Source organism: Xenopus laevis, chromosome 2L (assembly GCF_017654675.1).
Source record: "Xenopus laevis strain J_2021 chromosome 2L, Xenopus_laevis_v10.1, whole genome shotgun sequence".
In the NCBI taxonomy this organism is placed as follows: Eukaryota; Metazoa; Chordata; class Amphibia; order Anura; family Pipidae; genus Xenopus; species Xenopus laevis.
This window is the reverse complement of record NC_054373.1, coordinates 37,615,864-37,640,578: the sequence shown is the minus strand read 5'-3', so window position 1 is coordinate 37,640,578 and position 24,715 is coordinate 37,615,864. Positions and strand designations below refer to the sequence as shown.

Sequence of the window (24,715 nt, the reverse complement as noted above, 5' to 3'; positions counted from 1 at the left end):
TTCCGGGAAAATGTAAGAATAAATAAGCGGAAAATACCTGAGCGGATTTGATCGGAGTTTGTAGCAGAAAATATTGAGATAAATTCAGACTTAAATAATAACCAGCTTAAATTTGTATTTATCATTGAGTGAAAGTTAGAAATCACAATTTAAAAATACGGTTCTAAAAATCCCATAGGGATGAATTTATTTATTAATCTCTAAACATTTTGATAAATCTGCCCCTATGCGTTTTGTTATTTTTAAACAGGGCAAGCAAGGACAATATGTAAACAAAATACACATTTATGAAAACAGATTAATGTGTCAATTTTGTAGCAGGCATTCAGCTACAGTTCAAGCAGTCAAACCCCATTTTGTGGCATGGGGTGTTTGTACTTAGCAGTGGCACTGAGCTCTAAAATCTCCAGTAATCATTAAAGGGAACCTGTCACCCTAAGAAATAATTCCAAATCATAATTTTTGATGTTAGGCTAAATAAACTTCACTTACACAATATAAATTATTTACATTTTGTTTCTTTTAGTCTTTGAATTCACATTAACTTATTGTAGACTAGCACATTACTATTGTAGAGTGCAGTGATATCTAGGAAGTGCAGAATGGAAAGTTAAAGTAATTGTCTGCTCTGCCTCTGTGACTAAGGCATAGAGGAGGGGCAGGTAATATATGACAGCTGAGATTTTTAAACGAGTTTATAACAGGTATGGATCTTTTAATTAAAAAAAATTGGGTTTCCTATTTAATTTGAAAAATACTTTTATTATACAGCTTTTTATGTCTGGGTGACAGTTTCCCTTTAAGCCTCATTGTGTTAAATGAATATAATCCAAATTAATGGGAGGGTTAATAAATAGGACTTTTAAAAAATCATGAATTTTTTGGATTTTATTAAACCATGAGGATGGAAAAGTCATAATCTGAAAATCTGGCATCTCAGACCTGTCGAGGTTGCATACATGTCAATGGGAGAAGTCCCAATGATTTTTTGATGTGCGCTGGGTTTCGTGCAATACCCCGAGGTGAAAATTCTGAAAAAATTGTGAAAACCTGATGAAAAAATCATGAAAATCAGATTTTTTCCCGCAAAGCAAATTTTCAGTAAAATTTAATAATAAATAAGTGTAAAAAACCGAGTGGATTTGATCGGAGTTTGTAGCAGGAAACAGTAACTCCCTTAGAGTTTTATATACCTCAAATGAACTCGAAAGAACTCACAGCTCAAATGTAATTTAAGAAAAAACTTGAATGGGAAAAACTTGAATCAGCGGGTTCAGGGTTGACAAATTGAAAACTTGAATTGATTGAGTTTTCGGCAGAAAAAACTTGAATCGATCGAACTAACCAAATTTTCAAGCAAATACCTCCGAAAAAAAAAACCTTGAACATCATGAAGGTTATTAACATCTTCAAATGATTCAAGGGACCTCTGCCGTGACCTTGACGGGTTTTAGATGGTGTATTTTCAGACTCAAGCTATTTCCCAGGTCAGGTATAATAAATCTCAAAAATTTTTAGATTTTTTTTTTTACCAAATAATGTGGATTTTTGATAAAAAAAAAATAAACTTAAAAATGAAATTTTCGTGGAAAACACAACTCGAAACTTAATAAATGACCACCAAAATGTCACCTAAAACAAATGATAAAATGTCACCACACAACTGTTTGGGGCAAAAATGTTCCCCGTCCCTACTTGTGATTTTCAACAATATTGTATACCATCTCAATCATAACATCCTATCCATAACATCCTATCAAAGTAAATAAGACAACATCAAGAGGAAACAATTTTTTTAAATGGTGGAAAAAAAGTGGTGTAAAAAGCAACCAACAGACAATCTTTAGAGACCTGTTAGAGATTCTTACTTTTAGGCCACAATTTTTCACCCTACCACAAATAGGACAAAATTCACTGACTTTAGATATCAGAGGTATGGTGTATATTTGAAACTATTTTACATACTTTAGTATGCCCCTAAAGTAAAATATATTTATATTATATTTATACTTAATATTTACCATTTACACTGACCCATTCTAAACATATAGCTATATTGACTGCTTTTGAGTTGGATTTATGTACACACAAAGGGCCTTGAAAATGTTTTAAATACACAAACCATATGATTTGAATCTGCAGCAATACAAGGAGTAATTATATAACAAATGTACAAGATAATTTAAATGAAATCAAAGGCAGCTAAAAATTTGAAGGTAAAATCTAAAATTATTAGGGAATATAAGATGCATTAATGGTAGAGTTTATATAAAATATTGTGATAGTCTGAAATGGACAGTGAAAAAGAAACAAAAATAGATTAGTACTCTCTGTCTTCTTTGTGTTCAAATAAAGTAGATCACTGATGTTAAAATTAAAAAAAAAGATTATTTAAAAAAAAAATCACATTGACTGACTTGTATGTGTTGAATAAGGGCAATAATGCATTTGCAATCAATATACACCATCAAAAATATTAACTTCAGTGCTATACAGTTTTGACTTACAATAATTTTAAAAATGCAAGCACTTATGAGTTCCTTCAATAATTTTGAATGAAAATATGGTTAATTTTTCATTTATTGCTACAGTTATAAAACACTAGGGGGTAGATTTATCAAGGGTCGAAGTGAATTCAAGGGAATTTTTGAAGTAAAAAAATTCAAAATAATTTTTTGGATACTTCGACCATCGAATAGGATACTATGACTTCGAATTTACTTCGAATTTGATTTGAAGTAAAATAGTTTGAATATTCGATAATCGAAGTACTGTCTCTTTAAAAAAACTTTGACTTCAATACTTCGCCGAAGTGCTATGTTAGCCTATGGGGACCTTTTACAGCATTTTCTAAGTTTTCGAATCGTTCGATTAGAACGGTGTAATTGTCTGATCAAACGATTTTACTTCGACCGCAGGATACCAAATTCAGTGAAAAAAGTTGGAAATTTATGTATTTTAATTCAATGGTCAAATTTCGAAGTATTTTTTACTTCGAAACTCGACCCTTGATAAATCTGCCCCTAGGAGGAGATTTAAGTGTGACATTGGAGCTTCCACCACTCTCAAAAGTTTGAGTCGTTTGACAAATTCCCATATGAAATTATAGAGAGTGGTGGAATTTGACAGTGGTGAGTTCTGATTTTGATAAATCTGCCCCTTAGACTGTTGGTTTTAAGACAATACATTTACATGTATATAAGTGATAGTTCCACAGTACTATTTTACACAAGCAGCCTTTTTATTTTATTATCACATATTAAAAAGGTATAGAAATCAGATTAGAGTAGAGTGAAGCTTTCTAAAAAAAAAAAAGATACAATTTAAATACAGTTTTTTTTTAAAAGATAGCATTTTATCACCTGACAACAAAACATGCAGTTTGTTGTCTTTTGTCTTGTTTCTTTATTGCAGATAATGTGGCATTTTACAGTTAAAATTAGTCACTGTATGTGTTGCTACTTGTTTAAATTTGAGGCAGGCTTTAAAAGTAAAGATTGCATTCTACATATCAAATTAACCATGAATTAACTGAAATTTCTTAAAAAAACAAAGGAAAGTAAGCACCTTCCAAACCAAAAAAAAAAAAAATCAAAATGAGCACAAAAGCATTCTGGGCAGAAAAAGAAAATGTAAAAGAAAACTTATTTGGGAAAAAAAAATATTCATGCATCAAAATTGAGCTTGAATATAAAAAAATACCTTCATCTTCCCCACGATCATTATTGGCTATATCATCAGCTTGTTTCTTTGTGGTGGCTCCTATAGGTCACAGTAAAAAAAGAATAAAAGGGAAACAAGATAATTCAAAACCAGATGGCTTGTGAAAAAAAAGTGGGAAAACAATTCTGTAAAGGTAATGTAACATACACAAAAAAAAGAATACTACAAGTGTTACATTACATCTGACAGTTCAAAATGTGTTTTTTAATAAAAAAAAAATATTTTTGTTAAATGGTCCCATTTTTCTCAAGGAATTATTAGTCATAAATAATACAGTGTGTATATATAGGTTTATATTTAGGTAACATACAGTTTAACCATTTTGAATTGCTTTCTATATTATTAAAGAAAAAATCATTATTAAGACTATAAAAAAGAGCTTTATGAAGGATCCTAAACTTTAGCCATCTAATGTTATAATATTAATGGGTACAGAATGTTTTTTCATTTTGACAATGGACAATGTATTAATCTAAAATGTATACAATAGTAAACAATAAATACAAATTGTTCAACAACACTCTTCCACTGATAGCAAGGTTTTTATTACCAGCATAGCAAAGTAATTAGAGGGATCATAATATGCTTTTAAGGGGGAAACTCAAATTTTTAGAGGAAACAAACTAAATTTTTAAGAAATGTATTATACCCAAAAGGTGCTAAAAATCTGAATCTGAAAATACTCAAAGAAAAATCTCAAACCTGTTGAGGTCATGTAGAAGTCAATGGCAGATGTCCCTGAAGTTGTTTCTTGACATTATGATCTGCGCTGGATAATAATAGTCAGGTTTTTGTCCGATTTTCATGGCGACAATTTGAAAAAGCCATTTTTCTGGAGCGTCAATCCAACATTAAAAATATTTTAATCCCATTATTTATTTACCAGTTTGAATTTCAGATATAGCATAGGGCCACCCAATGATTTGTTCATATTATGAGAAATTAAGTTATAGCTGAAAACATGTTGTGTTCTGCATTCCAGGTAGTTTCTACTCAAGAATAGCATCCTTGTTATTTAAAAACTGGCCTATTGGGTACATAAAGCTTTTCACCCCAGTTGTAACGCTTCCTCATTTTAAGCCAGAATGGTTTGTTATGGGTTACTGAACCTAGGCAAATATTGTGGATTTTATTAAATATGGAGGAAACTGTCCTTATTAGGAATGTTGGCCATGGGGTAGGTAAAAAAAAATAAACGTAAGAAGCCAATAAGCCAATGGAAACATTGGTTGAATGCGGATTTCCTACTTATCGATCAACATAAACAGCAATAATATTTTACAGTACATTCTGCTGTGCTATATACATTTTATTTTGTTACCTTATGTATGTATGCCTTAAAAAAATATCATAATGACTACAAAAGTCTTACCCTTTTACATACAGTGTTCACAGTTTGTAAAACACTGTATGAGAACTGACATTTTTACTTCATATAACTAACAATTTCTACAGCAATAGAACAACTGTTTAGGGGATTGTCATGTTCTGTATTCCAAAACCCAGAACAAACACCAAGGTTCCGTCACGGCTCATGCTTCTGCCTATAACAGCTACCTTTCACGTTAGAAGGAACAGCCGCATTTCACATAAGGAGGAACCGTTCACTACTCAGATGCCGCCAGGCAGTGGGAGAACCAAAGCGAGAGTTCTGGGGAGTCAAGGGAACCAGAAAGTATGATGGGAGGAAAGAATAAACATAGTCATGGAACAGGTAGGGGTCAATAACCTGTCAGTGCAATACAGAATTATGAACCAGAAGTATAGTCAAGGAAACAGGCCAAGGTCAGTTCAGGCAGTGATATAGCAGTGGTCAAGGAAAGGCAAGGGTCAAGGAACAGTAATTCAGAAGAGAAGCATACCCAGGAACTATCAGGAATAGACCTTCATTGGGCAATAGGAAAATGATTGTGCTACACCTTTGGTGATACACCTTTAAATATTTGAATTTTGAGCCAAGCATGATGACATCAGACACACTTGCCAAAAAAATGGACATGCTTCAAAACCAGAAATTTGAAGGATGTAGGCATCCCTGCAGTGAGTAAGGCCCGCCTCACAACAACACCACAAGGTATTATTACAGGGATAATTTAATTATTCTCTAACAAATTTATAGGCATATAATACACAAAAGTCATGAACATCTTGTAAATTATATCCTTATAAAAGGTGAATTCTGATGTCATCAGTTATAAACGGTGAGTTCTGATTTCATTTCTTTCACATGACTCACTGAAATTTGTGTATTATAATAAATAAAGTACCCCCAGTTGAAAAATATGAGGATATTAGAAGTTACAACACTTCACTCGTACACGACGCGAGGAGCTCACCAGTCTATTTCCCAGAGATCCTCTGCGGGTTCCCGGACACACCTACTCGGCAAAGCGGTGTTTAAACACACATATAACAGTTACTGCCCAAACTCCACTGCAGTCTCTCACGGAGTTTATTAAAACGTAAGAAAGACGTTTTAATACACGCCGTGAGAGACTGCAGTGGAGTTCGGGCAGTAACTGTTATATGTATGTTAGAAGTTACCTCGGCCTCGTGTTTTTATATGGTCATGAAACTCCTTGGTAACTTATAATATCCTTATATATTACAAGAGGGGGTACTTTATTCACTATATAATGCCCAGACACAAAACACTTAAATATTAATTGGGATTAAGGCATATTAGTTAGCATTAAGGCTCTGCTAAACTTACTGTTGCATTGTTATAGTATCCCAACTTTGAATGACAAAAGTTGGTATTTAAAGGTATTCTGTCATGATTTTTATGGTATAATTTTAATTATAAATTTCAATGTTTACATTACAAATATATAAAAATATATAAAAATCACTTTACCATATGAAATTTTATTCCTGAATCAACAGGTTCAGGCTGTAATATTGGTGTTTAGGTAGCCATCTCAGGTCATTGTGCCTGAGCTTATGCTTTTCGACAGAGCCAGTGCTTCACAATGGAACTGCTTTCAGATAAGCTCATACTCTATGTAACTGAAGGAATTACAGTGCGACTTGGATTTTTACTATTGAGTGCTGTTCTCAATTCTACCAGGTTGCTGTTATCTTGTCTCAGGAAGCTATTATTTGGTTACCTTCCCATTGTTCTGTTGATAGGCTGATGGGGAAAGGGAGGGGGATGATTACAACTTGCAGTGCAGCAGTAAAGAGTGACTAGAGTTTATTAGAACAGAAGTCACATGAATGAGAGCACCTAAGAAATTAACATGTCCAGCCTCATGTCACATTTCAAAATTAAATATAAAAAATCTGTTTACTCTTTTGATTTTACTTCAGAATTCTGCTAGAACAGCACCATTAACTGAGTATTGACATTTTTTTTCTCTTTTAATCATGTTAAAAGAATTATCATGCTCTTCCTGTTTGTTTTTTTAGCAGAGACTTGAATTTCTCCATTATTATGCCTTTAAATTATTTCAAAAATAAATATCCTTTTTTTGAAAATCAGTTTTTGACAGGGTTTGCTAATCCACTTGTGGTTTCAGTAATACAGTAAAATAGATGAGTGTTTTGCAATTGAAAAATGTACTGATGCAAACTCCTCTGAAAACAATGCAGTCATCCACAACTAATTGAAATTGAACAGTTATCACTTATCCCCTTCTGTGAAACTCTTTTACATTTTAAATAGTGACTGATTTTTTTTTCAAATTGCTAGATGGGGTATTGTAAAAAATTAAATGAACTTTCAACTGTGAAAAATACTGTTCACAAATAAAAAGACTGGTTTTATACAACTACAAACGGTACGTACATTTATAAAATCACATTAAGCATTTTTATGGGTAATACTCAATTCAATTGTATATTTGCTTTTTATTTCTCTAACAGAAATATTAGAAGTTTAATAGCATTTTCTTTCTGTTTAGTTTCCATATATGTTTTATTGGTCCAGTGTTCACTTAAATTTTTGTTCTAGCTGTCACCTCCTCAGACTGGTTTCCCAAGATCTTCCCACTATTGTGTTGTATTTTGCATAAAGGGAGGGGACGGAAGTATGGTCAGTGGCAGAATAGGAGAAGTTATGGGCATTTCTGCTCCTGCTACCAGTTATGCTGCCCCCCTTACTTTCCGTGTTTAACGTTAAAAATCAGAATTTCAACTTTTTAGTGGATTATTTATTAAAACTCAAATTTATCTCTTATTTTTAATAAACCAAGATCAACCAAACTCCCATCCAAGATTATATCTTGTTTATTAATAAAATAACTCAGGGTCGGTCTGGAAAAAACTTGACAAAATCATGCGAAAACCTCATCTGATTTTTTTTGTATTTGACACCTGACTTGCTCGATTTTCTCTGGTTAATACCCAAAAACCCAGAATTTTTCCCATTATCGGACAAAACGAAGTGCAAACCATGATATCTTCAAAATGTAAAAGGTACATCTCCCATTGACTTCTATATGACGTTGGCAGGTTTAAGTAGGCTGATTTTCCGATTCTGACTTTTTGCAGCTTCAGGGATAATAAATCTCAAAAAATTTGTTTTTTTTCAATAAAAATTTGAGGGTTTTTTTCTATGAAAATTTTGAGTTTCCCCTCAAATAACCTCGACCAGAAAAAATGATGGTTTAGTAAATAATCCACTTAAAATTACAAAGGGGTGGCTTTTTGCTGCCCCTAGTAGCCTGCTGGGAAAAGTCAGGTATAAATAGCAGCATGGATAGATCTTTCATAGGTTTAGCTGCAACAGAAACAAATTCTACACAGACTGTAAAGGGGATATTATACCAGCATAATGATTCCAGAACACCAAGTGCAATATAGCAAGAGTTTCAGGTCTGATATATTAGTGGAAAGGGACAATTTTCCTCTTCACCAGTGCAGCTTATTAGAATGAAAACAAAACATTTGAGTAAGCAGATTTCAAGCTTTCTTAAAGGGATACTGTCATGGTTTTTTTCCCCCCAAAATGCATCAGTTAATAGTGCAGCTCCATCAGACATCTGCACTGATATCTGTTTTTCAAAAGAGCCAACTGATTTTTTTATATTTAATTTTGAAATCTAACATGGGGCTAGACATATTGTCAGTTTCCCAGCTGTCCCCAGTCATTTGACTTGTGCTCTGATAAACTTCAGTGACTCTTTACTGCTGTACTGCAAGTTGGAGTGATGTCACTCCCACCCTTTTTCCCCAGCAGCCTAACAACAGAACAATGGGAAGGTAACCAGATAACAGCTCCCTGACACAAGATAACAGCTCCCTGGTAGATCTAAGAACAGCACTCAATGGTAAAATCCAGGTTCCACTGTGACACATTCAGTTACATTGAGAAGGAGAAACACCAGCCTTCCAGAAAGCAATTCCATCCTAAAGTGATGGCTCTTTCTGCAAGCACATGACCAGGCAAAATGACCTGAGATGGCTGCCTACACACCAATATTACAACTAAAATAAATACACTTGCTGGTTCAGGAATGAAATTTGATATGGAAGAGTGAATTATTTGCAGTGGTAACAGAGTATTTTAGAAATAAAAACTACATCATTAAAAATCATTACAGAATCCCTTTAACAATAATACTTTTACAAAGATATATAGACCACAAGGATATATATTGTACCCAGGCTACATATATGTGTTATGCCACATACTGTAAAAGGTCTTCAGGATTTAAGAATTTGTCCAGAAAATATTTTTTTAAATTTTGACTATTCATATGTGCAAGAAATAACAAAAAATAAAAACAATTTTTAATTTAAAAAATAGACAAAAAAATAATGTGCTTCAAGCCAAAGCTAACTAAGCTGTCTTTTCTCTTAAGATAGTCAAGTTTCAGTGATTATACTTGGGTCAGTGGTTGGAGGTGGTACCCTAATAGCTAAACATGATTTACATAATGTAATTTCTTATTTGATTGCCTTTGAAGTTGGCAGCTACCTTGTATCGACTGACCAATTAGACCACACTTGACTTGTAATAATAAATTCCATGTTCAAATGACCATATGAGGAATGCAAGGGAATAGCTTTAAAGAAACATGAACATATTTAATTCTATCAATAATATACCCAATTACTTTTTTTAATCTTATAAGAGCAAAATATTTTCTTTAGTAAAAAATATATACATTTGGTTACACAGACACAAAATAGAATGGCATTATTTTCTATCAATCAGATTTAAAATTACACTTGCATTTTTATGCACGAAGTGCACAAAACGTGTCCATATTCTATAATCCACATTTCCCTGGTAATTTCCAATAAGAGCAGTTTGAGCAGTTGAATTCCATTCTGCTTTATGGGATGGTATTACTTAGTGCCAGTCCAAATCCTTGTTTCTTGCAAATGTTGTCTTTTTGAATAGCTATTGATGCTGTTATAAGGGGTCATTTGTGAAGTTCATGGTATATTAAGCACTAAATAAGTTCAAATCACAATATTGTTTGAACTTTTGCACTCTTCCCAACATTTTACACTAATGGAGAACAAAGACCTGCACTTATCCCTTGAATACAAAGATGTGTATATCCTATTGAGCTATAGTCTGAATTCCATTCACCTTAACTGATTGCAAAAGCAGCTGTTTTTTTTTTAAATACAGTTTACCAAAAACAATATTAAGTCCATTATCTACATAACCTACTTTCTCTTCAAGGGAATGCTTACAAATGCAGTTACATCATTGTCTTCAGATGAAAGTAGCACATTCATGGGAACATAATTTAGCTTCTCTCTTTGTTGCCACTTCACTTCAAATGATACATAATTACATAATTATCTGAAAAATATTACCTTGGTATGGCTATGTCCATCCAACTGAAACTAATAACATCATCTCTCAACATCTTTCAGAAACATATTCAAATTGATTTTATCTGAAGCTGAATAAAAGGTAAAAATGTAAACATGTACAAGATTATACTCATATGATATTGACATAATATACACACTATAAAACAAAGCAGACCAATTAAAGACAGCATTTGCACCTTGCCACTAAAATCTATTGAGGGTTTATATGTAATTTATGTGTGCCCTTGGATAAGCAATCTGGGTTGATTTATTTCCAGTGTTCAGTGATGCTTATTAGATCACTGTCTCATCCTCCTTCTTTATTTGGATTTAAGTGTTATTCATCCACTTATTGAATAATTCTACCACATATATTTATATATATCTATATATATATAGATATATATATATATATATATATATATATATATATATATATATATATATATATATATATATATATATATATTTTTTTTTTTTTTTTTAAATGCAAATCGGGAGAAATGTATACTGCATATTTTGTATTAGGCCAATTGCTATAAATATACCCTGCTGTGATAACATTCATGTAATGCAGTTGTGCTTATTTATCATTTCACATTTTCACACATACTTTAAGCAGAAGCTGGCACCATGCCATTTTAAATCTACTGTATATATCCAAGGTGTAGCAATTATATAAAAAAAGGCACACTACAAAGCCTATCCTTCTACTGAATCCATTCATTCCATGCTAAATTATCATACCAAAGAAAAAATAGCGATCCCTCTCATGCTTCCTTTAATAATTATAAAGACCCTATAGCATATAAAGGGAAATATTTACTAAAATGTATCTAATTTTTATAAAAAACCACAACAAAACACCCATGCCCAATTTGGCCTTATTTATTAATTAAAATAACCCAGATTACTGGATCACAGAAAAACTTGATAAAATCAAGCTGAAACCTGAATCACGCAAATTTTGTTGACTTTTTTTTTACATTTAGGGGCACATTTACTAAGGGTCGAATATCGAGGGTTAATAAACCCTTGAATTCGACTCTCAAAGTAAAATCCTTCGAATTCGAATATCGAATTCGAAGGATTTAGTGCAAATGCTACGATCGAAGTAAAAATTGTTCGAGCGAACGATAAAATCCTTTGAATTGAACGATTCAAAGGATTTTAATCGATCGATCTAAAGATTTTTCTTCAATCAAAAAAATCTTAGAAAAGTGATGGGGAAGGTCCCCATAGGCTAACATTGTACCTCGGTAGGTTTAAACTGCGACGTATGTAGTCAAAGTTTTTTTTAAAGAGACAGTACTTTGACTATCGAATGGTCGAATAGTCGAACGATTTTTAGTTTGCATCGTTCGTATTGAAGCCAAAGTTGTAGTCGAAGTAGCCTATTTGATGGTCGAAGTACCCAAAAAAAAACCCTTCGAAATTCTACGTTTTTTTCATTAGAATCCTTCACTCGAACTTAGTAAATGTGCCCCGAATTGTTCAATTTTTTTGTGTTTTTGTCCTCAAACCCCGAAAGGTCAAATTTTCAGCCTCAACCCAGTGCAAAGCAATAAAACTTCAAATTGAGATAGTTGCCTCTCCCATTGACTTATACAAGATCACAACATGGCCTGAGATGGCAGATTTTCTAATTCAGGCTACTAAATATCAAAAGATTCAAGGTTTTTGATATTTTAATATTCAGATTTTAATAAATAACCCCCTGAATGTAAATATTGTATATTGAACTTACTGGACAACAGTTTCTGGTTTCTGTATTTGTTGCTATTTTCTTTCATACCTTTTAGTGAAATTATTTACCAAACTGTCAGGAATTTTGGGTAAACAGTTTGTCATGAAAGAGTTAAATCCCATCTTCATATTGTAGTTGTAAGCTTTGGGTTTCTATTTTTCATTTCATAGTTATCTTATTGCATATGCAGTACACAGGGGGTAATAACATAATTATTGGGCTAATAAGAATCATTGATCATTTTTTGGCTTTGCTTTTCTATATCAAATATAAGGCTAATATTACTTGTGAGTCACACTTTTTCCTTGCATCCTACACATTTTCTCTAATTAATGTTATTTCTCCATAGAAACTACACAATGTTTCAAAATATTGGAATCTACTTGCTCCAGTTACAGCTCTTTCTTTACAGGAAATTTATCAGTAACATCCTAAGAACAATGTAACCTTCTTTTTAATTATGTTCATTAAAATTTAAGTATAATAAGTATGTAAGGATTGGATGAAAAGCAGAATCTTTATTTTTATTAAACTAAGCTTGACCAAACTCCCATCCATGATTTTATCTTATTTATCAATAAAATAACTTGAAAAAACAGGTCGGGAAATAACTCAATAAAATTGAGTGAAAACCCAAATCAGAAAATTTTTTGGGGATTTACATGTATGTAAGGTTTGGATGAAAAGCAGAACTACAGGTTTAGGGAGTTATTTTCTAAAACTTAAATTTATCTCATATTTTTATTAAACCAAACTCCCATCCCATTCAATAAAATCGAGCAAAACTTTTTGGATTTGATGACCGCATCACTCAAAAAAAAAAAAAACCCAGATGAAAGGGTGGACAAAACCCAGCACAGATCACAATATCTTCAAATTGTAAAAGGGACATCTCCCATTTACTTATACATGACCTCGACAGGTTTGAGGTGGTGGATTTTCAGATTCAGACTCTTTGCAGCTTGGGGTATAATAAGTCTAGAACATTTTGAGTTTTTTTTTCTCCTGTTAAAATGCTATTTGCTGCCAAATTCATAAAACCTGATTTTTTTTGATTTTCACATTAGAACGGCTCTTTTCCATAAAAGCAGAAAAACTTTTACACCTTTGAAAAACATACATTTGTTTCACTAGAAAATTAGGTCTTTCTCCACAAAGTTTCTGGCATAAAGTAACAGATACTAATGGCAATTGTAGAGTAAAACTACGAATATTTTCTTTGCATGCATAAAGATAAAGAATACAATTTTTTTTTTATTGTGTTAACAGAATACAAAATTCTCAGATTGCTCGTTATGTACAGAAGATTACCTGACAAAAGTGGTATGAAATTACTCCAAAATATACCTTTTTTGTTCTGCGGACAAGGAAATCTTTTTCTTCTAGCAATTTACACTCTTGCACAACATAGACACAGTTGGGACAATGCTGAATTGTATCCTCTTTCATTTCATTGCCTCAATTGTCAAGTTGAACTCATTGTTTGTTCTCTTACTCATTTTTTCAAGGGAACTGTTAAGAGTAGAACAAATGGCTAACAGTAACAATAGGTCTGTAGCTGTTATTCTCGCACAAATAAAAATCCAGGTGCTCAGTTTTGCTATTATTAGTGATGGGCGAATAAATTCGCCAGGCATGGATTGTGGGCAAATTTTTCAGTGAAGTGAAACGGGGCAAATTCGCCCATCACTAGCTATTACATTGCTGCGATTTTAAAACAATACCTTTAAAAAGATGGCTGCTCAGCAAATACATGATACATGGAAGTGTATTGTTGATACTAACAGGATGTTGAGTGAATCAATTCAAAAAACATCTTAATTCAACTGAAATTTTTCAGGGTTTTTAATTGGAATGTTTAGATCACTTAGATACAGTCTGGCCCAGTTTACTGAGTTATAACAGGCTGCCCAATACAAATTAATCACCACTAAACTAATATAACTCTGAATGCCTTATATACTGACAAGACTAATTTACAATAAGGGGCCGATTCACTAACTTCGAGTGAAGGATTCGAAGGTAAAAAACTTCGAATTTCGAAGTATATATATCCATTTGCACTGGCAGGATGACGGCGTGAAAATTAAACATATTTTAAGGGGCTTTTTGTATTTTTCAGTGCCCGTTATAGGTTTCTTCCTAGTGAGTTCCTGGTGCCTCTGTGCTGTTTAAAGCTTCTGTTTTCTGATATCTGATTACCTGTTGTGACCCCTGCCTGTTTGTGACAATCCTGACTTATGAAATCCTGACCCTGCCTGGTAACTGACTCTTCTGTATCCTTATCCCTTCTGATTGATCTCCTGGTTTGACCCTTGCCTGTCTGACTCTGCTTGTACTCTGCCTGCACCGACCCGGATTTGACCTTCTGCCTAAAGACTTTGCCTTACATTCGTGCCCCTTTGCTCGTCCAGAACCCTTAGCTTGGCACCTCTCTTAATAAGACCTGGCGGCATCCGATTAGCCGAGGGCTCCTCCCGAGGTGAAAAGCGGCTGTTATAGGCTGAAGCAAGAGCTGTGAACAGGGTGCTTAGCATTGGTTCTGGATTTAGGGTGCCGACTGTGACACTTCCATGCAGATCATGCTTGTATAAGCAGTGGAGCACCTCTTCTCCAGGTCCCTTGCAGTTGTATGTGCTATTGCTTTGCACACTTGACCAGTCTACAAGCTGTGCAGCAGACATTTATCTCAGTCTTCATGTTGTCCACATTCAGTTCAGTGTGCACATAAAACCTTTGAGAGGTTGCAAGGCCCAAAGATTTTAATATATGGGATTGACTTCAATTGGCTTGGATACAGTGAGTCAGATAAGCACCGTGACCAATTACGTACCAACACACAAAATATTATTTCTAACTTGTTCAAACTGTTAAATTTAGAAAAATAAAATACTATAGCAATTGTGCATTCAAATTTGCAATCATTTTTCTTTAGAAACTAGTTATTTATAAAAGTATCAGAAAACAATAAAACAAAAGACTACATAATTTGTATATATTATTAGGTAATTAAAATGTATCTGATAAATTAAGATGACCACAACAAATGTATTTTGTCAGTATGAATTCTGAATAGAAAAAGGTGCACCAAGGATCAAAGATAGAAATTCAACCGACTTTAATCCCTACAACTGGTAAGTGCCACCTTGGGAACAACCCCAGTGTATATCTCCTTGGTGGAGCACATACTCTATTGCATGAGCTATGGTCACAGCACCCCTTTTCATTACTTCCATTCCATTACTTTCCATTCCATTACCATTCCAAGGGCTGATATCCTCAGAGCACAATTCTTCTTACTATGGTCTTATGTTCCAGGTTCCTCAGCATAGCTACCCCTGACACCATGTAAAGTCCAAAGAGAAAGACCCGTGTGCTCCCTTTACTATGGACAGCAAATAATCACACAGCACCTGGACCCATGGAAATCCATCCCATAGATAACAGAACTGACTACTGAGCCATTTATACTTTGAAAGGCACTGACATCTGCTAGAATCTGACCAAGATAAGGAGGCTTTGTAAATCAATTTTAATTAGCACCATTAAGGCCTTCTGCATCCATAGTCTGAAGATTCTATATAGTATCATGTTATCTTGTAAACATGCAGTTGCTTTGTAACATATATAGTAAAGCAACATATTTATTCACCCCAGTTTTTCCTAAAAGTTTATGTGTGGAAAGTCCTATGTTTTTATAGATGAGGATAGGTCATTTCATTTTTACAACTTTGAGTAATTCATAACCCACCTCTGTACCAAACTGCAAAACATTTTCTCAATGTTCCTTACAGTTTAGAATGCCTGGCTCAAAGCTTGTAAAACCTATTTGGGATCTGTAAAGTGACATACTTTGCATTATTCTATGAGTGTAAAGAGCATTTTGAAGCTATTATATTGGCTTAGGAAGAAGGCAGTTCTGTACAATTTCAGCTTCATGCAGCAAGTAAAATCTCTAAACCAAACAAAAGCAACAGCTTTTTAGCATTACAACAGAATGTTGAGGGTAGCACAGGTACGGAAAGAAAAGAAAATTGTGTTAAAGCATATTGAACAAAATCAGCATGGCCTAGTAAATTAAAGATACATACTATCAAATATATGCAAGATAATCATCTGCTATACTTTTAGCAGCTGCTGCTAATTTATTCCTCTAATCAATTTATGCTTTCAGACATGCTTAACACTTGCTGTGCTACACACTGATGTTCATAATCCAACTCTATTTTATTGAACTGTCACCATATGCATTCTTCCATGCTGCATCATTTAGATTATATATGCAAGGCATGAAGGCACAGCTTCTCCTCTACCAATGCCTTTCTTTCCAGGTTTCAACATTTTATATAGAAATCTTCAAGAGTTTTGTATTGATTTGGAATGTTTGATTTGCAAATTGTTCATAAGAATGAAGATAAAACAAGGAAAGGGATGACACTTATTGACACAAACATGATTACTCACATTTCAAGATACGGCCTTGAACTGTATGATAATGTATGATAAAACTTACCTGCAATACAGTATATTCTGTAACTAAACAGTGTTCTAGAAATGTATCAGAAGCTTCAGACATTTTATTAAAGTGCTTTGCTTTAGCAGTATATCACCTTAGTTGTATAGCAATATGCAAAAACATATTTGTTATTAAAAAAGTATTTACATTTAAAAGGCCATTCATACCATGCTTGGTATACAGCATGATATAATGCAGATATATCTCACACTGGTAGACACTGTGTATTTATTTAGAAGCTCTAATACTGATTTTGTCTGTATAGCCACATTCAATATCAAGTTGGGTTGTAGTTCCCACTTTTCAGGAGCTGATAACAGATATGCTTTTAACCTATGTCAGAGCACCCAACCCCTCAACTGCTGCCATCCTTTCACTTAAATTGTTAGTGTATGACTGCAGTGGTACTGGTTTATTTCAGCCAGAAAACAGAGCAATTTCTGTTTAAGTGAATGAGGTATCATGACTCACTCTGACAGCTGTAAAATACCAGAGGAGAATAAAGCATGCAATGGATTATATTCTTGATAATTTATTGTTATTTTGCATAGGGCATTTGATCACACAACATTGATCTCTAAGAAATGTTCTCAATAAAATGGTAAAAAAGAAGAAAAGTCTTAATCACTGGGGGATGTCTATGTTAGCCCCCCAATGATTATCTCCTAGCTGATACCCCTGGCCCCATGGTTCTTGTAGAGCAAGCAGTTTTCTGCTAACAGGAGCAGCAGCCTGGGGTATCAGATAAGTGATTACAATCACTGTGATGTGCATAACATTTTGCAACCCCGAGAGATTTAAACCTTTGTTCTCTTGTAATATATTTTTTAGTATCTTTGTTTCTTAGCTTAACCTCATAGCTATAGTTCACATTACAGACTACACTCCTCTATCTGTCTCTAAAATTCCCTTACATGATCTGTAAGACAATTCATTAACAGCCAACATACCATATAGAATAAACATCAATTATTTCAAACAAGGAGGACATTTTACCTTTAAGATATGGAACGCCATATATGTGGATGGGGATGAGTACATAATAACTCAAAGGATGTTGTAATAAAATATCAAATTTTGTTTTGCAATTTCAAAACCAGAACACCTATTTACACCAGTGTAAAAACAAAAGAAACCCAACTACATGCAGTGAATATGGGCTTTGAAGACAAGTCTTCTATTATTATGCTAGCACCATATTTCAAATGATACCATGGTTTTTAAAGGTCCATTAACTCTTACTGATGTTGGCATACCTATATGAGAATTGATATTGGCATACCAAAGTGAGAATTTGTAAATTAGAATTCCTAAGCAAACTAAGTTTATGCACATCTATTTAATTTAAGTTGAGCTAAAAATAAACTTTTAATTTACTTTGTTTTTGAATTTGGATTGTAGGAAAATCATAATCAATCAAATTACACATTCAAAAAATTCCAAAAAAACTGCTACTAGCAGTTTTAATTTTGCAAGCAATGCTCTTTGAGTAAAGAATCCTAAAAAGCAGGATTAACCTGTTTCTTTGCAAAACTGTTTGCAAAAAAATTCTCTTGAAGGACTGGTATTATTGTTGTTTAATGTTTGTAGTACAAATGCTATGGTGGAATACTGTATATAATACACAAAAGCCATGAATATCCTGTAAATTATATCCTTATAAACGGTGAGTTCTGATGTCATCGGTTATAAACGGTGAGTTCTGATGTCATTTCTGTCACATGACTCACTGAAACTTGTGTATTATAATAAATAAAGTACCCCCAGTTGCAAAATATGAGGATATTAGAAGTTACCTCGGAGTTCCATGGCCTTCGGCCTCGTGTTTTTATATGGTCATGAAACTCCTCGGTAACTTATAATATCCTTATATTTTACAAGAGGGGGTACTTTATTCACTATATATTATATTATTATTCTTGTGTATAGTATTATGTGGGGTTGGGGAGTAAGGAAGAGGAGGTCTTAACACTTCACTTGTCATGTTATATTAGAAAGGGTAGACTATATTGTGTGGAGTGATGAGCATCATATGTGATTGGTGTTAAAAATTTTTATAGGGCATGTCTTTGGGAACATGTCAACATACATCCCAAATGACCTTGCTTTGAGAGAACTTTGAGACTTTTGAGAGACTTTACTTTGAGAGAACTTTGGGGATCTAAAAGCATGGAAGCATTTTATCATCTACAGATGGAGCATCCACCACTTTTAACTCTAATCGAACAAACCACTCATTCTCTATGCAGTATATGACACTATAAAGTTTTTCTTTTTAAATACAAAGGGCAGTTTTCTTTTTTTTAAGCTAGAATCAAGTCTTTGTTTTCTTTTGGTGGATGCAATATTTTAGAGAAGCCAAAGTTGGATTCGCCAGTCTCTTTTAAAACACTGACAGCTAATGTGTCTAAAGATAAATTTCAAAACAATGAATCCAAGGTCTTCACTATCCTGTGACATGAAGAAGTTCAGTGACCATGTGTAAGAAATAATTGGTTGGCAACAGTCATATCAAGATATACTTTAGCAGTTCCTGCATTACACATAGCCACAGGGTAAAGGAAGGAGCTTAGCAGGAAGCCACAGTGAGAAAAACCTACTTCCCATCGGACTAGAATAACATTTTATGAGTTTTTAATGATTTTACCTTAATGATTTTATCAAGATTACTCAAGTTAAATTGAATTGTATAACTGGTTTATTGATTTAGAAATGCACACACATATGGAATTAATTTGCATTAGATAACAGTTTTGTAATTTGTGGTCATTTTCTTTTTAATCAGACAAGTAATTTTTCTTTATATTGATCCACAGCAAAACAAACAAAGCTCATTGCAAAGTTTTCCAATTCTGAAGCATAAAATGTGGTATACAAATTCCATTATAATCCTTTGCAACAGCCAGCAACCATTTTTGCAAGGCAAATATACAATTCATGGAAATAGCAAAGAATATTTAACAAGAGAATAGATATCCATGTCATAATGTACTGACTTTCCTGTACACACAGGAAGCATAAAACATTGTGTTTAAAAATAAAGGACCATGATATGGGAAATGCATTGCAATCAGTATTGAATATTATGGGGAACTATACCTCCCAAAATGCATGTATTTTTAGGGGCCTATTTGTCATGCTGTGTAAAACATACAACCAGATCAGATATTTGCTTTTGTTTTCTAAATTATAAGTGACTGTTGTAATCTAATAGCTTATTGATTGCTACAGGCAACATTAACCATGATGACTTTCTCCAATGTTTTACACAGCATGATAAATAGGTCCCTAAATGTACAATACTGGTGTTATAGGACTAGTGTAGCCCAGCAATGCCCTATTACTCCACAACCTAATGCGTGATCTGTCTTTGCAGGGCAACCTTAGGTTCCCAGAAGCAGATCAGTAAGCATCAGTAGGGTATGGTGCTTAACTCACGGTGTTTAATACATGGTGCTTCTTCAGTTGAAGTGAAGAAGCTGTTTGGATGAGTAGTGAAATGTCTTCAATGATTACTGTACCATGAACTGGATAAATGAGAATCTCCATAGTCATATTGTAAATTAATGGATTCTTAGATGCTAGGGGTCAATGTTCCTAATCATTAGTCAAAAGACATTATTTTGGTAAGAAAGGAGTACACCACATTTAAGCAGGCTTTGAGTGTTATGTGAAGTTGAATTTTGCATTGTAATAACATTAGTGAAGAATAGAGAAATGCAATCCCCAGATTAGAACAACACCACTTTCACTCTTAGGGCGTTATTTACTGAAATCTGAATTTAGCTCATAATATTAATTTAAAAAATGCTCGACCAAACTCCCATGCTCGATTTTATCTTATTTATTAGTTTAAAAAAAACTTGTTTTTTTTGAGAGTATATCCAAATACGTTTTTAAAAGGGAGTTTATAGTTAATGGATGAAAGCCCACATGTATCTGTTTATTGCAAATTTGTAACTCTGAATCCTACTCTGTAATAGATTATGTTTTCCTTTTTTATTCTATGTTGAATGCCTCAGGCAATCAGTACTGCAGCAAATATGTGTACACAGAGTTGTAAAATAAGCACAGTAAAGGAGAGGAAAGATGTGCAACAGACATTATCACAACACAGTCCTCGTGGTGCTCTGTCTAAATGCTATGTTAATTTCCCCCAACCCAGTTATATATCTCTGCACTGGATATATTCTTCATTTAGAACAGTTATCTAGCACCATTTCAGATTCCAGTGATGCCACTTCCCCCAACATTTTCCGTGCACTTTTCTTTAAGGGGCTTAAAATACATTGCCTGTGCATGGGCTGGTTGAGGAAAAGCAGCATTGAACAAGCAGGTTGAACAGTTGTAGAAGTGATATTGTGAGCATGATTTAGGTATACAAAAACTATAAAAGCCACAGACTATCCATTAGATCTTATTTATTCTTAATCAGACCTAAAGCAATGTTCATTATAATTACTGTCCTCTTGCTATTGTTTCTCTAGATGTGAAGGTGCTACTGACCTTGCATGCATTTCCACCCTGAGTAATACTTTTCATTAATTCTGAGGCCAGAATCAATGTCTCCTCCCACAGACATCCTGTAGTTTTAGTAGCAGTTGGGCCCATGTTATCAATCTAACAGACCCAGTGCTCTTGCATCTCTCATGAAGGACATACTGGGATCTGGGAAGGTGCATTAGGCCTGAGGGAAACAGGTTTTCTTTTTGATGCCTTGGGGACTGAATATATAGCATGCAGAGAATCTGTAAGCCCATTTAACTATGCTATTATATGTTAGAAATTATCTAAAAAATATCTAATATTTAAATGATCGAAAAATAAAATTGATAAACGGTTAAGAATAGCATTTTTAGCAACCTTATTTTAATTTTCTTTAATTGTTTGGTAGGATCGAAAATGCAAGTTGTTTTGATACGGCCGGTTTCCATATACCCCAATATGACAACCCTCATAGATCTTATAACAACGAAATTAAAATATCCTTATAAATGCAAACAGGCAAAGAAGGACTTTTATGTTCAAAGAATAAACTATGCCCTCATACTTAGAATAGTTGAGCATGTTATACATGCAACAAGAATAGGGAGTCTAAGTTAACCTGCTGAATTTGTACCATCACTTCACGGAGTCTGTGTATATCCTACAGCTGGAGCAGAAGCTCTGGGTTAGAAAGAGGAAACACATCAATACACATTCTCTGACTGTATACAGTATATAAAACTGGTATATTTACCAAGCAGAATAAAAAGCCACACAACTGCATAGTTCTGGTAGAATACTTGCAGATTGCATACATGCCAATATCAGTTATCATTATTTTACCCTATTATTTTACCCTATAAATCTGAGTCAGTGCAAACAGCAGTGACTGGACCATTGATTGCACCAAAATCTATCCAATTGGTGTAATTAAAATTAAAGTGAATTGAGTTTCAAAATGAAATACAGCTGCCTTCAACATTTGCAGCTATTATTATAATGCTGGAACTGAAGCATTTGCAACATGGTGCAATGCCCATGCTTAATACAGTGTATTAGTCAGAATCAGCCCATAGGTTGTGAATAGAACATAAAGTAGATTCTTTCTAAAGGGATTAAAAAAGTGTAAAGCTAGGGCAAGATTCATGGGTATTTGTTTAAAAAACTGATTGAAAAAAATTGCTTTTGTAGAGAGGAATTTGTATCATTTTTAGACAAACGCAGGAGGTCAACAGGGCACAGGAACAAGGAATGATTCAGGGTGTTTTGTGGGTTAAGAGATTTCCAGTTTAGCAGAACAAAGCTCTCAGAAACACCCCTCATTTATTGCAGCAATCAGTGACTACTGTATTTTCAGGTGTGTGTGTATCTGCAAGTCCAGGTGATTGTCAAATAATTGAGGAGCAATTTCAAGCACTTTGTCACCAGCCAGTTTACTGGAAATCACTGGGGGTAAAGCCTACCCAATAAATGGCCAGCTATTTCAACCCTAGGGGGCAAATTCATCATGGGTCGAATATCGAGGGTTAAAGGATAAGGAAAGGTTAAAACTAAGTAAGCCTTATCAGAAAGGTCCATCTAAATATACCAGTAAACCCCCAAAGTAATGTTGCTCTGAGTCCCCTGTCAAAAGAAACACTGCATTTCTTTCCTTCTCTTGTGTACACATGGGATTCTGTATCAGACTTCCTGCCTTCAGCTTAAACCTCATTGCCCTGGGCAAGAGCATGCTCAGTTTGCTCCTCTTCCCCACCCCCCTCCCTTCTCTACTGTAATCTGAGCCCAGAGCAGGGAGAGACTCAGGCAGGAAGTGATGTCACACCATGTTAATACTGCAGCTCCTATCCTAAACAAACAGAGAATTTCTAGAGCTTTTTACTCAGGTATGGTAAAATATTCTACAGAATAAATATAGCATTCTAGCTTGCACTATTGCAGCTAATCTATTGGCAATAAAATGCCTCCGTAGCTTTCCTTCTCCTTTAATTAACCCTCGATATTCGACTGGGAATTAAAATCCTTCGACTTGGAATATCGATTAAATCCTTCGAATCGAACGATTCGAAGGATTTAATCCAACGATCGAAGGATTATCCTTCAACCAAAAAAACTTAGGAAAGCCTATGGGGAAGGTCCCCATAGGCTAACATTGAGTTTGGTAGGTTTAGATGGCGAACTAGGGGGTCGAAGCTTTTTCTTAAAGAGACAGTACTTCGACTATCGAATAGTCGAATAGTCAAACGATTTTTAGTTCGAATCCTTAGATTCGAAGTCGAAGTCGTAGTCGAAGGTCGAAGTAGCCAATTCGATGGTCGAAGCAGCCCAAAAAACACTTCGAAATTCGAAGTTTTTTTACTTCGAATCCTTCACTCGAGCTTGGTGAATTGGCCCCTAAGTGTTCTCTGCTAAACCCCACATTTTAAACACTCCATTCCCTCTCAAATTACATTGTTTCTCCTCAATTCTCCGCTGACTATTTCCTGCCCCCTGATGTCATAGATTCACCCATTCTCCTCCCAGTGACATCACTAGCAAACCCATTCCCCGCCACCCATTACATAACCAATCAACCCCCCCTCCTCTGCAGGCCAGTAAAAGTCCATTGGACTATGGCCATCAGATATAACTGTTTCACTTCTGCCTTTGAAGAACACTCCTTGGAAGAAGAAACTACAGCATGATAAGAATAACAGTGAAAACAAAAATACTTCTTAATTAGGTTATATTCTTAAAGAACCAGCACAAAGGCATGAGACAATTGAGCTGATTCAGGTAAAACTTTTCCACAACTGATACTACAATTGTTTTAGACTGCAAATATTTTCTTAAAGTGCTGGGCATTTTTGCTGGACTTAGAGTCTTGAATATGAAACTCAGCCAGTGTTGTAGTTGGCTGCTCTGTAATCTTATCTGCCACCAAAATGTAATAAAATGGGGTTTAATTGCATTGCAGTAGGGAGGGTAGTGTATTGTGTTTTGGATGGCAGCTGTGAGAACCCTTTTTTTCCCAAGTCTCTTTCTTCATTCTTGTCTGTGGGCATGGGAACCAGAGTAAAAACCCCTGAAATGAATTGCAGCATACCATGTTCAACATAATTACATTTTTTTAAAAAAAACTGCAAATAAATTGGTTATTTAGATATGACTTGATGCACAGTCTAATTCACAGAATTGTCATCATTATGAAGCAAATTTAAAAACTACACTCAACAGCTTTTTAAAATGATCCAGCTGCAAATAAGTATTTCTCTACATTTTATTACATATTCACAAGATGATACTCTAAAATCTTGGATACTGTGCAAATGTATTTCAACTACACAGCACATTGCCCTTATAATAACGATTAAAGAGTGCTGGTTGGGATCTCTATAGCTAATCTGGCAAAGAGTAATATTTAAAGTAATATTTAAAGCGTTTCTGAATCAAAACAAAAGTTACTGCAATCAAGTTGCCAAAAATCA

At 34.2% G+C, this 24,715-nt stretch overlaps 1 protein-coding gene across 2 annotated transcripts in view; it reads right to left on the bottom strand.

The window, feature by feature from the left end:
* nlgn4x.L (neuroligin 4 X-linked L homeolog) overlaps positions 1-24,715 on the bottom strand; it is a 185,475-nt gene that overhangs the window by 71,537 nt on the left and 89,223 nt on the right. Inside the window, exon 3 of one of the 2 annotated variants that reach the window (XM_018246159.2) lies at positions 3,703-3,762. The exons of the other annotated variant lie outside the window; for it this stretch is intronic. Within the exon in view, the coding sequence (XP_018101648.1) occupies positions 3,703-3,762 (60 nt within the window). The remainder of the gene's footprint in view (positions 1-3,702; positions 3,763-24,715) is intronic. 2 annotated transcript variants of the gene reach the window in all.